We start from the raw sequence: 17,763 nt of genomic DNA, 5'->3' as shown, positions 1-17,763 counted from the left end.
AATCCCAATCGTCTCTGCACCTGCTCTAAAACAGCAATATCTTTCCTGTAATGTGGTGCCCAGAACTGAATTCCATATTCCAGATGTGGCCTTACTAGAGAGTTAAACGGGCAATTTTATGCCAGCATCTCGAGTTTTTATTTCCCTTTTAATACATTTAAATACCCAAGCTGAAATCCCATAACCAACGCTTGATCAATCACTTCCTAACTGCCGCGAGATGGGTCATCTCACAACACTGGAGAGACTCTCTCCCTCCAAGTATATCTGAAGTGCTAAATAGACTGAAATATATTTATAAATTGGAACATCTTACAGCTGTTATACAATATAAAATGCATACTGTATATTCCAAAGGGTTTGGAGGGAAACCAATCTGTAATTCGTAGTTTTTAGGTGAGGTCTGGAGCTATAGATGGCTGGCAAGTTCTTTTTCTATCTCTTTTCCTTTCTCTATCTCTCTCCTTTTTTTCTTTTCTTTATCTATCTCTTTCTTTCATTTCTCTATCTATTTCCTTTATGGGGACCTTTTCCCCATTAAAGGACACAATCTGTTGGGGACTTTATTTGCCAATCAATAAATTATCGTTCTACAACCCCTATGGGTTCAATCAATGGATAATGAGGTTCCCCTGCAGACTGGTAATTGAAAGCTCCACTTGGTTATGATATGAGACAATCTTTGTTCTGATTATAATATAGGGTTACTTACTGTTCTCATTGTTCAATTCATTGGGTTTTATGGGTATATTGTATTGTAAGTATTGTATTGTGGATTGTATACTAATGTTTCTTTGCTCAGAAAAATAATAAAAAATTTAAATACAAAAAAAAAAAAAATAGGATTATTTAGCTTGTTGTTGATGAGTACTCCTAAGTCCTTTTCCAAGTTTGATGTCCCCATCTGTACCACGTTTATTTTGTATGGTGCTAGACCATTGGTACGACCAAAATGCATGACATTACATTTTTCATCATTGAATTATATCTGTCATTTATGTGCCCATATAGCCATCCTATCCAGATCCTGTTGCAATATGTCCCTATCTTCTGAGAGATGATGATTCTGCACAATTTTGTATCATCTGCAAAAATAGCTACATTTCTTTCTACTGCATCTACTAGGTCATTAACTACTTTGCTTCCAGCCAGACCTTGTTTCCCACTTACAGGGGCCCCAACCGTTCCAGATTCGTCGGGACGGTCACGGGTTGGGGAGGGGTCCCGCTGTCCCGGGATACCTCCCCTTGTGTCCCGGCAGGCAGAGGAGAGAAAAAAAAGATCGAGGCACCAACCACGGACAGCCGCTGAAGTGTACTAATGTGGCGGAGAGCAGAGCCGACATCACCCCTTCCTCCCTCCCTCTCCATCATGGCCCCCCTTGTGAGTCCCCATGAAATGCAGAGATCGTGCGCAGTGGGTGTTTAGTTTACATTACAGTTCGGTGACCGGCTTCCTACTTCCTGTTTCCCATGACGCGAAACAGGAAATAGGAAGCCGGCCACCGGAACGGTATGTAAACTACGCCCGCTGCGCACGATATCTGCATTTCATGGGGACTCACGAGGGGGGCCATGATGGAGAGGGAGGGAGGAAGGAGTGATGTGGGCTCTGCTCCCCGCCGCATTAGTACACTTTTGGGGCTGGTGCCTTGAACTTTTTTTCCCTCTTCTGCCATAGCTCCCAACTGTCCCTCTGTCCCTCTTTCACCCTCATGTGTCCCTCTTTCAGGACTTTGTCCCTCTTTCTATGTAAATATATATATTTCTATACTAAAAATGTGTTTGATTGACTCTAAACGTTATTCCCAACCTTTCAATTGATATATTACTAATTTTAAAATGTGAATATGAAGGAAAATGAACCAGGATAGAAAAAAACAGTGTGGTTTGAATTATAAAACAACATATGTTTCTTATGAAATCTTTATGGTGTGGTGAGGGTGTGACCAGGGGTGTGGCAGGGGCGTGGCTTAAGGGTTCCTTTTTCTCATCTCAAAAAGTTGGGAGGTATGCACTTATGGACCAGAGCAGTTTTGACAGTTTAGCTATGTCCTTATTTAATCAGCAATAACTTTATCCCTACTTATGATACAGAAATGAAATAAATATTGTTTTTTTTTCAAGACAAACTAGGCTTTTCATTGTATGCCATTTTTTCATTCGAACAATTTTGTTTTCTATGAATTTTAATGGGAAAACAAGGGGAAAAAAATGAAAAGCAAAAGGGAAAGGCATCTGACATCTTTGAGTCATCTGACTTGAGCCTAAAGAAGCTAATCCCCAAATTGCTGGGGGGGGACCTAGGACTTTAGTTGGGAAGATCAGAAGCCCTTTATCAGAGTAGAACTGTGTTTGATGGGATCCCACGTGTGGCAGAGGTGTGATAGTGCTGAGTGCATGAGCCCAGCCGGCTGTGCTATTTACAACTAGCAGCGTGTTTTATGATTTTAAATTTGATACAGAAGTAACATGCAAAGTGTGATATACCTTTAATAAAGTTTTGTAAGTGATTTTGAAGCAGAGGTGATACTACTTTTTTAGAAAAAAATGAAAAAACACATTATTTCTCAGTTTTGCCAATTCCAGATTAAAAATAAAAAGTGCTACTGTAGATAAAAAACACAACTTTTGTTTGGCTATTCACAAAACTTAGATTATGTTCCTGTATACTGTAGTGGTGGATAAAGTGGTTAATAAATAGATTGAAGAGACTTGCTTGTTCCAGTTTGAGATATCCCATCAGGATCCTAGATCCCGTACTTCTTATACGTGCATATCTTCTTTTTTTGGACCAATACCATGCATATGGTGGCAGGAATATGACCTCCTGTATACCCCAGCACTGGCATATATTATGTGAGGCCTTTACAGAAATTTGGGATTTCTTCTGACAAATCCTATGCCTACCTACTGTAGGGATCCAACAGTGGCCAGAGGTTGGTTTGAGCTGTTCAACCATCATCCTTCACATTGCATACTTGTTTTCTCCTAAGCTTTATCCTACAAGATCATTGTTTATCTTCAGTTCAAAGTAAGTTTTCAGCACTGTGCAATTGAAAAAATACCAAAAAGTTGGTGACACTGACAACGTACTGTTAAAATTATTCTGAGTATTTTCTTGCTAACTGGTTGCTTAAAGGGCATTCTATTGATACGGTGTGAAAATATCACCTAGGAGAAAACTTTGGAGGAAAAAAAGTGAATTCAATAAGGCTAGAGTATTTTTGCTGGGTATCTTCTGAGATGCTATTGTGGCAAGATTTATGTACGTGGAAGTATCAGAGAGGTTAGTCACAGGGTGGCGCAGCCCGAAACTCTGTAGGAAGCAGAGGAATTACCCATTGCTTGGATCTGGGCCATTCAGGTTCTGAACTTAAAGAGAACCAGAGACGAAGCACCCTCATGCATTTTATTACATTTATCAGTGGGAACATGACAGTAAACACCTACCATGCTTTTAGTTTTATTTTTCTCTGCCTAATCTGTCTGTTATCAGCTGTGATAAGAATCCCCGACTGAGCATTCAGTCTAGGTTTGACCTGGAATCATTATAGCTGAGTCACTCTTCTGTGGAGTCTTTTCAAGCCCAAGCTTGCCCCCTTATGGCTCAGCTTTCCTGCTTTGCATACTTAGAGCTCTGATGACATGGGAGGGGCTGCTGCTGTCAAGAAATAAGCTCTAAAACAGACAAGTGTGCACTGTTCAGCCAGTCATTATCTACTGTATGCAGTTTATTTTCTATGAGAGACACTTCCTACAGGCAGCCACACAGCATGCCAGAATAATAAAGTTGAAAGCACACAGATGAAAAGCTGCAGCAGCCCTGCTTGTCTATAGTCTCAAAGAGGCTAGACAGCACATCCAGAACAGCTTATAACCTGGAAGCAGAAGGGATATGAGCCGGCAGCCATATTGGATTTTTCCTGGAGCAATAATGGATAATGGAACACTCAAAAAGGCACACCAGAGTGGCAAAATTATCAGGTAGAGCATTTATTCTTTACAAGCTATCAACTGATATGTTTATTTTGTGTGAATTGTTCATCTCTGGTTCTTTTTAAAAGACAACTGAAGAGAGAGGGATATGGAGGCTGCCATATTTCTTTCCTTTTAAGCAATAATAGTTGCCTGCTTATCCTGCTGACCCTCTGCCTCTAATACTTTTAGCCAAAGCCCCTATACAAGCATGCAGCAGATCAGGTGTTAATGACATTATTGCCAGATCTGACAAGATTAGCTGCATGCTTGTTTCTGGTGTGATTCAGACATATCTGCAGCCAAATAAACCAGCAGGGCTGCCAGGCAACTGGTATTGTGTAATAGGAAACAGATATGGCACCCTCCATATTCCTTTCACTTCAGTTGTCCTTTATCACAAAGTTGGTTAAGCGTGGGTTATCCAGATCTGGCGCCGCAGATATGTGAAGTTTTTTTTTTTTTATTCGCAAGCTCAATAATTTGCACCCTCAAAGATTAATTTTCACTATAATTTAAAATTATTTTATGATTTATTTACAGATCCTTCATCATTCGATATTTGAAAATAGATCCGTTGACTGGATTGGGCCATGTGTACAGGTTGCTGTCAGATAAGTCCAGCAGCATTTGTGATTTATTTTTTTGTACTTCATTGCGATTTCCTGTTTTCTTGTAACTATTCCAACCCTAATGTCATTTCCTCTTTAAATTTGTAACAATTTCTGATGCACCATTTGATGAACAAACTTGACAAAGAAATGCGAAGAGAAGAAACCTGAGACCGTCTTCAAGTTTGTATTAAGCTCTATTATTTAAAGAGAATCTGTATTGTTAAAATCGCACAAAAGTAAACATACCAGTGCGTTAGGGGACATCTCCTATTGCCCTCTGTCACAATTTCGCTGCTCCCCGCCGCATTAAAAGTGGTTAAAAACAGTTTTAAAAGTTTGTTTATAAACAAACAAAATGGCCACCAAAACAGGAAGTAGGTTGATGTACAGTATGTCCACACATAGAAAATACATCCATACACAAGCAGGCTGTATATACCCTTCCTTTTTAATCTCAAGAGATCATTTGTGTGTTTCTTTCCCCTTGCAGCTATCTTCCACTGAAGTGTCAGGCTGTTTCTTACTGCAGAGTGCAGACAGCTCTGCCTGTATGTAATTCCTCAGTATATGAAAGCCCAGCCAGCTCAGAGGAGGATTTATCCAGCTTGTAAAAGATAATAGAGCAGAGAGAAGCTGCACTAATCTAAATAACACACAGGCAGTGTGCAGAGAGGGCCCTGGAGGGGGGAGATGCATCACAGAACCACAACACTGAAGAAATTGGCAGCCTTCCAGACACAGGCCGACAAGTCTGACAGGAGAGAGATAAGTTGATTTATTACAGAGATGGTGATAGTAGAACGTGCTGCAGTAAGCCAGAGCACATTAGAATAGATTTTGGAACTTGTAGGATGGAAGAAAACCGGATGAAATTTTTGTTACGGAGTCTCTTTAAAGGATACCACAACTGACATGTGGCATAATGAGATAGACATGGGTATGTACAGTGCCTAGCACACAAATAACTATGCTGTGTTCCTTTTTTTTCTTTCTCTGCCTGAAAGAGGTAAATACCAGGTATGTAAGTGGCTGACTCAGTCCTGACTCAGACAGGAAGTGACTACAGTGTGACCTTCACTGATAAGAAATTACAACTATAAAACACTTTCCTAGAAGAAAATGGCTTCTGAGAGCAAGAAAGAGATAAAAAAGGGGGAAATTCTTATCAGTGAGGGTCACACTGTAGTCACTTACTGTCTGAGTCAGGACTGAGTCAGCCACTTACATACCTGATATTTACCTCTTTCAGGCAGAGAAAGAAAAAAAGGAACACAGCATAATTATTTGTGTGCTAGGCACTGTACATACCCATGTCTATCTCATTATGCCACATGTCAGTTGTGGTATCCTTTAAGGCATAGCAGGATACAACATAGGGCCTGCCCCTGCTTTGCCTTAAAGGAAACCTAAACTGAGAAGGATATGGATTTTTCCTTTTAAAATAATACCAGTTGCCTGACTCTTCAGCTGATCCTGCATCTCTAATACGTTTAGCCACAGCCCCTCAACAAGCATACAGATCAGGTACTCTGACTGAAGTCAGACTGGATTAGCTGCATGCTTGTTTCAGGTGTGTGATTCATCCACTATTGCAGGTAAAGAGATCAGCAGGACTGACAAGCAACTGGTATTGTTTAAGGCTAAGTTCACAGTGGGACGTTAAAGTCGCGCGTTAAAACAGCATTTAACGCAGAATAACTCACTGCAATGAAAAATCAATGCCCTGTTCACAGTGCACACGTTGCGTTGGTGTCTAACGCTGCACGTTAAGTAACAGTACTGCATGCTGTGCGTTATACACGTTATTAGCTGCGTTGGACTGTTTGCACATGCTCAGTAATGACTTGTAAGCATACTTTTCATTGCCTGTATTTTTCACTGTATCTGCTGTATGCGACGGTAACGCTGCGTTGCCACTTTTTGGGCGCGTTGCGTTGTAAGCTTGCGGTGCGACTTTAACGTGTCATCAAAACGCAACGTCCCACTGTGAATCTAGCCTAAAAGTAAACATCCATATCCCTCTCAGTTAAGGTTCCCTTTAAAGAGACACTGAAGCGAAAAAAAATATATGATATAGTGAATTGGTTGTGTACTATGAATAATTACTAGAAGATTAGCAGCAAAGAAAATATTCTCATACTTTTATTTTCAGGTATATAGTGTTTTTTCTAACATTGCATCATTCTATAATATGTGCACATTACACAACACTCAGCATTCAAAATGATTCTTTCAGAGCAGTCTGTGAAGTAATGACCTCTCCTCTAGCAGAGGAAAAGTAAATAGTCCAGGAACAGTTGAGATAATAAAAGTCAGATAACAGCCCTCTCCAGGACTAACTTAGTTGGAGAGCTTAATGGCTTGTTTGCATAGAGATAACAACTGGAGTTTCTCAACTCTTCCTGTACTGGAAACAATTACACTGATGTATCTGATCTTAATGTTCTAAGCCGCATCTACACGAGTAGATGCGGCCGCTATGCTGCTTATCAATCGAGCCGCTGATGCGGCTCGATTGATAAGATCCGACAGGACGGATCTTCCTACCGCCGATTCCCTGCTCGATCCCCGCGAGGGGACAATGGCAGGGAATCGTGCGGGAGATAAGCGGCGCCGGCGGGGACGAGCGGGCACGAGCGGGGAATCGAATGCGGCGCACGCGCGGCGAGCGGGGACGCGGCGGGCACGCAGAAGAGGCGATCCGGCGGCTAATCGAGCCGCCGGATGGCTACAATGTCCCTCCATGTAGATGGGGTTTTATTTCTTAGCTGTGCTACACATACAAATCCTAATATCATCATTTTTTTTTCGCTTCAGTGTCTCTTTAAATAAGAGTTTAATACAAACTTGAGGATGGTGCCAGGTTAAGGGTTGCTCATCCGGATTCCGGATATCCAGGTAACCTGGATATCCGAACTTTTTTCAGCTATCCGACCGGATTCGGATTCCAGATAGTTGGGCCCAAATCCGGATAGCTATCTGCGGATAGTTGGGCGCATAACCCAGATTTTCGCAGATATTGCGGATATCCGGATCCGAAATACTGTAACTAAGGAGCTGACGTCCTGGAGCCAATCAGAGGGCCCCCAGCAGAGGCTCTAGCAACCAATCACAGAAGGGAACCTTGGCCAGCCCCACCTGACCTTATTGAGCCAATCAGAGGGCTTCCAGCCTAAACCCTGGCACCCAATCTCAGAAAGGAACACTGGCCAGCCCCCCTGTATAATAAGGAGGGCTGCCATGATGAGACAGATCGTCCTAGCTTGCTGAATGCTCACTGAGAGACCTGCTCCAGTGCTGATGGCAGGGTTGCCTTTACTCAGTTTTAAATCTAAGCTGTTCAGTGATTAACCCCTTCACTATCACTACACTATATTTAAATCGTTAATTAGCTTGATTTCATTGTCAGAGTGTGAGCTCCAGTGCTGCTGCAGCTGCTATGTGTCTGTGTGTGTCCTGTGCACAGACCAGGCCAGCTGCTGCCTGCTGGCCAGCTATTAGCCTTAGCTAGCTACAGTTTAGGTTAGGTTAGGGTCGGGAATAGCATTACTGTGTAATTGTGTAGTTACTACTAGTTAGTACTGTAGTACTGCAGTCAGTGCTAGTAGTTGTTAGAGTAGTAGTACTACTGTGTTAGCTTACTACAGAACTGCTGTGCTGCTGAGCAGTGCCAGTGTGACAGTTAGTATCCTCTCCTCTGCTGTCGGACTGTCACTCGGCACATGGCACTTGATGAGTGCAAAGTGCCACATGCAAATACTTGAAAAGTGGCTTGTGCAAACACGTGCAAAGTGCCACGAGCAAAGTGCCATGTGCAAACACGTGCAAAGTGCCACGTCATGTGCAAAGTGCCATGTGCAAAGTGCCACGTGCCACTTTGGACTTTGCACGTGACTTTACACTTTGCACGTGACTTTGCACTTTGCACGGGACTTTGCACTTTGCACGTGACTTTGCACTTTGCACGTGGCACTTTGCACGTGGCACTTTGCACGTGTCAGGTGGCACGTGCAAAGTGCCAAATGCAAAGTGCCACGTCCGGCATGCTCCTGGCAGACGTTACACCTGCTGTGGCTGCTGCTGCATTGCCCTGCTCTTGCTGCCTTTGCTGCTCCCACCACCAGGGTGCCACAGGCCACTGCTGCTGTGCTGATACCACCTAAATTTAACCCAAAACACAATTGTTGCGTAATTTTTTGGAGGTGTCTGGGCTGAAAATTGCCATGTCCTAGTTGTGCGGTTGGACTTTGGACACAATGTGGGCTGCATGACCACTGTCTGGAACCTAGTCCTGATGTTAATTGACAGCCATTTTTTTTTGGGGGGGGGGGGGGGGATTTAAAGTCCCCACATCATCAATTAGTGTTCCCCTTTACAAAATAATGATGCTACATGCCTCATTTACCCTAAAAAAAACTTTTTAATGCAATTTAAAGGCCACTTCTGGTTTTCTATCCGGATATCCGAATCCGCCGGATACTAGGGTCAGATATCCGATTCGGATTGGAAAATTTTGAACTCTGATATCCGACCCGGATCGGATATCGGGGTATCCGGATCCGAATCTGATCCGGATTTTGAAAAGGGATATCCGAGCAGCATTGGCCAGGTTTCTTTTCCCGTTTTCCGCATTTCTGCAGCTGTTCCTGGGGACAGAGGGACACTGACCTGAGCACGTCCCACTTAGACGATTGGGTGCTGCCTACTATCTGGTTGTCCAAATGGGACTGCCTGACCCAACATATAAAAATTAACCAAAATTAATTATTATACATTTTATTTATGTGGTAATAACAGTGGGGACTGAGCTGAAAGTTGATCCTCGACCAGAAGGTATTGCAAGTTCTGAGTTTCTTTCAACCAGTTTATTACAATCGCTCTCACATAAGGTGCTAGCTCTGCCATTCTCTCCACCATAAAGATTCTGCTTATTTTATATTGGGCCTCCTCAAGTTCTCTGTAGATAACAGCTGAACAATACTTCCCAAGGACATCCGCATTGTGTCAGAGAGGTGTAAGCTGGGGGAGGGGGAACAGTTTGTTAATGATTACAACTTAATTACCGCTGTTCAACGCATATGAAGAGGTGAACGTTTACTAGTAGAGCACCAGTGAAATATCAAACTTTAAATGGCTGCAGTGTCAAATTTTAAGTTCATCTGTATGATAGCCTAGCAATGGGAAACTTCTTAGCCAAGTACCACTATCGGATTATCCACAAGGCATACCTAGGCAGTTCCCTAGGGCCTGGAAAGAATATAGGGAGCTGGTGAATGCAAGCCCCCACCAAACCCACAAAAAAAGCCAGGTAACCATCATTGGCGAGCAAAAACTGCTGTCCTGCTTAAGGGCTCATTTCATCTTAATCCTTTACTGCTATTGTGCACCAAAATTGAGGCCCACAAACATATACTACGGGCAATGGGTTGTCAGGGATGAAACCGGTTCCTGTGCAATAAAAACGCCTGCTTTGCCCTGATGGTCTCCTCTGCTCCAAGGGGCCTTCATGCGGTAGCAGCCTCTGCATATTCAATTGCTACGGTACTGATACTAACATAGTAATATATCTAACATCAACCTCTTCCACAGCATGGTAATTACACAGCATAAAATACTACAACGCACTTAAACAAGCATGGCCAGAAGACATAAAACTCATTTTCATGAATGTATACGCAATACAGTGACACCGAAGAGCACTGCCCTTACCCGATTATAGTATAAAGGTCCCGTTAACCGTGCCATATTTAGCGAACCATTGTGTTTTTGATCAGATCATTCAAATGAAAAACAAAATCGTATTTTATCATTCCACAGCAATAACGGATCCAAATTGTTTGCTATCGAAACACAATACAATTATACATTATGAAGAGAAACTATCCATCTTGGCGATTGACCAGTTAGGGAAACCATGGATAATGCGATCGTTCAGGCTTGACCGGGGTCCACCAGCTTCTCTGTTATCATACACTACGATCTTAATCATCTGATCAAACATACAAATGATGACAAAAATTGCACCATTAATGGACACCCTTATGACGGGTCCTTCTACTTGATTGCACTTGGGTAACTATTTTTCCTTGCTGCCATCTTCTTTTTATTTGATTGGGTAATAAGCACCATGACTTGTAATAGTAATGAGACTTACTGTTGCTGCTCCACTGGCATCTCGTTGACCAGACAGTCCCGGGGTACGTAGCCCTCCGGAGGGTCCAGAACTTGTCCACTTAGGTCCACCTTGCTGACCCTCCAGCGATCCCTTTCCATGAAGAGAACTTGAACTCGTTCCTTGACCTTAATGCTGATCTCATCTTCAGACGTAGCCTGGAAGTCCCTCATGGCCACGTACCTGTTGGACAGACCGCTCATTTTGGCATCTCTGGCAAAAAAATCTGTAACATAAAGACTTCCGTGGTTGCTGCTTCAGAGGGACGTGCAGGAAACAGAGTTTAAACCTTTTGTGCAGCTGTAAGATGACAGCGTCATAAAAGCAGTGATCAGAGGTTACAGACTCCTCCTTTATCTCTGGTAAATCCAAGCTGCAAGGAAACACGAGAAATAGATTATGCCTCAAAGGTAAACCCAGAAGCAGATGTGCTCCAGGCGTGCTCCTCATCGTTACGTTCTTACAGCAGAATGAAACTACAGAGAGCGCTAACTTTACTTTATTACCCATAATTCCCTGTAATTAAAGCACATGTCACATTTTATAATTCATTTTTTGTTGTTGCTCCTTATCCTCCTGTCTACTAACTACAACTTTATTATACTCACCTGGACTCCATAGGTTCCAGCACTTAGGTCACATGGGGACTTTGGGCTTGGATTCTGTAGGCCTCTGGAGACGGGTCCACTTGTGTGATTTCTGTAGACTTACCTCCCTTTGGCGCTTCCGGGAGGTGCAGTGGTGCTCACATTATTCAACCCCTCCTGTCATTAACACTTTGATAATAGGAGCTAGGAATGGTCAGTGTGATATAAATAATTCCAGCTCTCAGATTGTATGCAATTTGGAACTGGGTCAGTGAAACCATCTCTGGTGATCAGTAGTGGGGCATGGCTATAATATATTATGCAATGAGGAGCAAGGTGATCTTAGATCAGCAAGCAGGATTGGCTGATAGCTTGTGAGGGGGTCATGTTGAAACAGTGAGGTTGAACTCCAAGTAACATAGAGAAACAGTGGTGTAGCTAGAGATTATGGGGTCCCATAGCAAAACTTTCATGGGGCCCTCAGACGTAGGAACTCTTTAGCTATGCCATCTTCCCCTACCCTATGGATAGGAGTTAATTGGGCAATTTACATTCTTGTGCAATCTACACTGCATGTAGTCCATGGGCACTGATACTCAGAGGGTGGAAAATATCAAGTACCTCCTGGGGCCTCTCTGCTCCAGGGCCCCATAGCAGCTGCTATGACTATTGCTACGCCCCTCTAGAGAAAGGTGGTGGTTGTGTTTATGTGACCTGAAAATTTAAAGGGAACTCAAGGTGCGAGACATATGGAGGCAGGCATACGTCCCTGTACTAAGGCTTCAAATTACCTAAAAAAAAAACCAACTTCTTCAGATGGATATATAGTGGGATAAAATACACACCCAGCATTCAATTAAAATGCACCTGTCTACCATTGGAGGATGTTGGTTTCCGTAATAGCTTGCATGCAACTTATTACGTACTCGTCCCTCCCACTGCGAAGAAGTCATCCCCCATGGGAGGGTCCCTAACACTAACTAAGCCTACATTATGCATATGCATAGCCTGGGTGCACTACCAAGTAAAAATTTAAAATTGCACAAAGGTGGGAATGACTTCTTCGCAGTGGAAGGGACGAGTACTCAATAAGTTGCATGCAAGCTATTACGGAAACCAACATCCTCCAATGGTAGACTGGTGCATTTTATTTGAATGCTGGGTGTGTATTTTATCCCACTAGTGGGGCTTGCACTCTCAAGCAGGTAGTCATATGGATGCAATCTGTTTTTAAGTAGCGCTGTTCCTTTCCTCGCCATGTACAAATGTAAGTAACTTTGGTCAGCTGCTCCCATGTAATAGCATTGCTTACTGATGTTTATGCAGAGCTTCTGTTTGGTTTCAAGGTGCGTTTGTAGTTTCTTGGGGGGGCTCAGCGCACCTCTGATTGGTGGCCATTCGGAGGCGGCCTGGTGATGCGCTGATCCACCTTTGCACAATTGTAAATTTTTCCTAGGATTTATTTGTTGAGTGTTTTTTAACTTTTTTTGTATCACTTGATGAATTATGTTTTTATTATTATGAATAGTTTATGACTCTGCACTTTTTACTCTTTCCTTATTGATTATACTAGAAGCTGATGTCACACACTGGGGAGGGCGCTCTTTTCTGAATGCTCCTGGCAATACACACCTCTCAGGGATGCTGTTTCCCGGGGCGATTTCTCTATACATCTTGCAGTGCAATTGATGCATGTGTAAATTTTTTATTATGGTTTATTAACCTTTTCGGGACCACGTGCATTAGATTCTACGCCGCACTTGTGGTTGTTCTAGCCTGATGCGGCGTAGAATCTATGCCGGCCCGCAGTTTCCGCTCCCGACGCGATCGTGCGCACCCGGAGGGGGAGATTAAGCTGTCATATGACAGCCGACATCTCCCCCGAGTGATCAGCAGCCATCGCGTATGACTGCTGATCACATGATCACTACGATCGCCGTCCGATCATAGTGATCAGTTTGACAGCGGTGGAGGCAGGGAGGAAAAGAAGAGGATCCACTCAACTCCCTGCCGTTCCCGCGACGATCGGCGCCCCCCTCGGCTCTGGCCGGCATCTCCGCTCCGTGTGACGTCAGCCCTGGGTCCCGGCCTGATGACGTCATCAAGCCGCGACCCGGAACTGATCGTCAGACAGAACGGAGATGCCGGCCGGAGAAGAGGGTCCAGTGCGGCTCATCGCTGGAGCCTGGAAGGTGAGTGAAGGCTGCTTGCAGAAGGGGGGGGGGGGCACAGGCCACTATGGGGGGACACAAATCCAGCCAGCCACAGACGGGATCCGGCCGCCTGACCCGCCCAAACGCGCGCACCCCCCTCCCGCGCAAAATGCCTGGTCCTTAAGGGGGGGTAGGCGGCCGGTCCCGAAAAGGTTAACCACATGCATTATACATTGTATCAGTGATTGAGGAACTGCACGTTTTCATTACTCTTAATGTCAGTTTTGTTGCTTTCAATCATGTTGGGACTATTGAATAAATTGTGACTCAATTTTTGACCAACTCACACAATTACCTTTTCCTCCAATGCAGGGGTCTCAAACTCAATTTACCTGGGGGCCGCAGGAGGCAAAGTCAGGATGAGGCTGGGCCGCATAAGGGATTTCACAAAAAAAGTCAATGAGCACCTACCGCCAAGACCCCTGCTCTAATGTCTCCTCTCCACTCCCTGCAACTTCTCTTAAAGGGCCCTTTTCCACTAGCAATCGCTAGCGTTCACGCTGAACGCTAGCGATTGCTGAATCGCAATTACCGGCTATTCCCCGACGTTCGCGGCCGCGATTTTGCTATGCTATGCACTGCATAGCAAAATCGCGGCAAATATCGCTCCGCCACGCGTTCGTGTTCCCGGCAAAAACGAATTGCGGTAGTGGAAATGACCTACCGCGATTCCTATGTTAAAAAGCAAACCGTAGCGATTGTAAAATCGCTAGCGGTTTGCGTTTTTGCGATTCAGCCAGCGCAAACGCGCTGGTGGAAAAGGGCCCTTAGTCTGTGTTACATCACTTCCTGTCTCTGTGTTCCATTCGGCAGAGGTGAGTCCACCATCTGGTGGTGAATAGGCTAACTGCAGCTTCTGTTTTTGGATTCACCTGCAATCAGCCATATTATAACATTAGAAGTAGTATCATAATTAGTGATATTAAGGGGAATCAGTCCTCCTCTCCTGTCACAGGTGCATCAACCTTCTCCAAGAAGTGACTTAAAGGGACACTTAAGCTAGGAATAAAAAAACAGTTTCACTTGCCTGGGGCTTCTACCAGTCCCCCACAGCCGTCCTGTGCCCTCGCAGTCACTCACTGAGCCTCCGGTTCCCCGCCGCCAGCTAGTTTTGTTCTCGCTGATGGAGTCGGCGGGCTTTCTGCGCCTGCGCAGGCCTGGCCACATGTATCCTTCTTCGTGTTCCCGTCCTGAATAGCGTCCTGCGCAAGACACTATTGCAGAGAGGAACGCGAAGAAAAATACACATGGCCAGGCCTGTCGGGCCTGTCAGCGAAAACGAAATTAGCTGGCGGCAGGGGTCCGGAGGCTTCGTGAGTGACTGCGAGGACATGGGACTGCTTCAGGGGGCTGGTAGAAGACCCAGGAAAGTAAAACTGATTTTTTTATTCCTGGCTGAAGTGTCCCTTTAAATGAGCCTTATTATTAAGATGTAATATGCTGGGTGTTTTTCTGCAGCCCTGCCTTAGTGCATAGCGCCCCATGAAGCAGGTGATTGGAGCATCGCTCAACCCCGCGCTGTGCCTGACCTGGGCGCCATCATACACTCATACCTCCCAACATTATGAGATGAAAAAGAGGGACACTTAAGCCACGCCCCTGCCACACCCCTGATCACGCCCCATCACACCCCTAGTCACACGTACCATAAAGATTTCATAAGAAAAATATGTTTTATAATTCAAACTACACTGGTCCTTTCTATCCTGGTTCATTCTCCTTCATACTAACATTTTAAAATGAGTAATATATCAATGTAAAGGATGGGAATAAAGTTTAGAGTCAATCAAACACATTTTAGTAGAGAAATATATATATATATATATATATATATATATATATATATATATATATATATATATATTTACATAGAAAGAGGGACAAAGTCCTCAGAGGGAAAAATGAGGAGGGACAGAGGGACAGGGCTCCCAAGGCGGGACTGTCCCTCCGAAAGATGGACAGTTGGGAGCTATGTACACGCAATGGTATCACATCTATAGCAGTGCAGCAGGACTTATAGCACTGCAGCCTGCAATACATGATATATTTGTATAGAGATGCATGATTATTGGACATCTTAATGCCCTGGGTTTCCTAGAATAATGATGTTATGCTTGATCTCACCTAATTTGATGCCCCACCTCCTATACCCCTTGCAAACCCTCCCTAGATATACCCCCTCCCCTCGTCCTTCTGGAAGTAAATTATGACTGTGGGATTGTGGGTTAAGTAGATTTGGAGAGGGCATTGGCCTAGATTGGCCACCAGCCTGCTATACAAGGCAAAGGAGGAAGGTGGATTGGCTCTGCCTGAGCCTGAAAGTCTACCAGCTGGCTACTCATCTTAGGCCCGGTTCACATTAGCGGTCGCCGTCCGGAATCGCCGGAGCCGGACCGCATGCGAACGGACGGAACGGACGCACGGCATAGCAATGAAAGTCTATGCGTCCGTTCACATGCGTCCGTTTCGTCCGGACCGGAGCCGGACCGGATCCGGACTCCGGTATAAGATCCAACATGCGCTATTTTTTGGTCCGGCTCCTCCGGCAGACGTATCCGGAGCGGAGCCGGACTGTTGCATCCGGCCAATACAAAGCAATGAGAACCGGAGAGCGCACAACACACTGGCTATAAAAACCGGACGTTCTACCCCACTTCCTATGCTTTTTCTAGTGGCCATTTTGGATGGGGACCACATGGGCCCAGCGTTCACAGAGTGGAGCAGCAGGGATTTCATGCTGGAGCTCTTTGGCAGCAACATGTCTGATGATATGTCTGATAACGAGGAGGTGAGGCCTTCTCCCCACATAGTAGTAGGTGAACAACAGGAAGGAGAGAATTCCCAGGTACGAGTAAAAAAATGACTGGATCCATGGTCCCAACTGCAGTCTCTGTATCCACGGATGGTCTCCACACGTCCACCTGTCTCCAACAATGACCCCAGAGCTTCTGCTGACCTCCCAGACCCCAGGTATTTACAGGTTGTTATCTCTTTAAGAAACCGGATCCGGACCGCAACCGTGTTTATACCGCACGGAAAACGGATGCAAACGGACCGGATCCGGACCTGATCCGGATAGGAACCGTACGGATTAGGTCCGGTCCGCATCCGGTGCGGTCCGGACATCCGTTCCGGTTTTTACAAAACCGCAAGTGTGAACCGGGCCTATAGAAGAGGGAGACCGCTACACTCACACAATCGTCCAAAAGGGAGCTGGGAGTTCCAAAGCCAGAAGTCCAAAGGTAATGATAAAATCCCGCTGCACCAGATGGTAGGGCAAAGTGAAAAAATCTTTATTTCGTTAATCCATGTCAAATGTTACAGATAAAAGCTCACGCGTATCGGAGCAAGAGATGGCTCCTTAATCATAGCTTGCAAATACATATATTGCACAGGTTATATAGTATACAAAACCACACCCATATGGGTGCTCATCTTGGTCTTAAAGTTACAGACATCACAAATTAAAATGGTGTGAACCAATACATTGTACATAAAACTACATATAAAAACACATGCAAATCCACATCACACTGTCGCAAATCAATCATTGTGGAAAATTAATGATGATATATATATATATTCATATGTATACGGCGGCCAGATATATATTGATGAGGAGAAGAACAAAAAACAAGCAGGTCTAAAATTCAAAGCAGAAATCAGCAAACCCAGAAAAAATGCATTCTAAGCAAGGGGATGAGAACACGCAACAAAGGGATGTACCCTGGAAGTTACTTGTTATAAAATGTATTGAGGTCCATCCTGGAGTTGAGTCCTACAGGGGAACGTGTTCCCAGTTTCCAAATCCAGAATGCCTCTTTTTTCAAAAGCTTATTGTATAGGTCTCCTCCCCTTGCAGAATGCACCACTCTCTCTATACCCTGAAATTGAAACCCCGACATATCACCAGAATGATCAAAATAAAAGTGTTTAGAAACGCTGGAAGCGCTAGTGATGTATGCAGCATTCCTAAGACATCTACCTGCCCCATTATAATGTTCTGAGATTCTTTGACGAAGGGGACGGGTAGTACAACCCACATATTGTGTCTCGCACTTTACACATGTTACTAAATAAACAACATTGCAGGTTTGGCAATTGATATATTGTCTCATATCATGGCTACTATGGCGGGAAAGGGAGACCACTTGGCGTGTCTGGTTGTGTACTCTACAATACCTACAGGTGTTGTACCCA

At 44.4% G+C, this 17,763-nt stretch overlaps 1 protein-coding gene across 1 annotated transcript in view; it reads right to left on the bottom strand.

The window, feature by feature from the left end:
• LOC137540788 (tyrosine-protein kinase Srms-like) overlaps positions 1–11,040 on the bottom strand; it is a 45,120-nt gene extending 34,080 nt beyond the window's left edge. Inside the window, exon 1 of the mRNA XM_068261941.1 lies at positions 10,746–11,040. Coding sequence (XP_068118042.1) covers positions 10,746–10,966 — 221 coding nt within the window. The 5' untranslated portion in view covers positions 10,967–11,040. The remainder of the gene's footprint in view (positions 1–10,745) is intronic.
• Positions 11,041–17,763: the final 6,723 nt, after the last annotated feature.

This window comes from Hyperolius riggenbachi, chromosome 12 (genome assembly GCF_040937935.1).
Source record: "Hyperolius riggenbachi isolate aHypRig1 chromosome 12, aHypRig1.pri, whole genome shotgun sequence".
NCBI lineage: Eukaryota > Metazoa > Chordata > Amphibia > Anura > Hyperoliidae > Hyperolius > Hyperolius riggenbachi.
The sequence above is the reverse complement of the archived record's forward strand: the minus strand, read 5'-3'. Positions and strand labels throughout refer to the sequence as shown.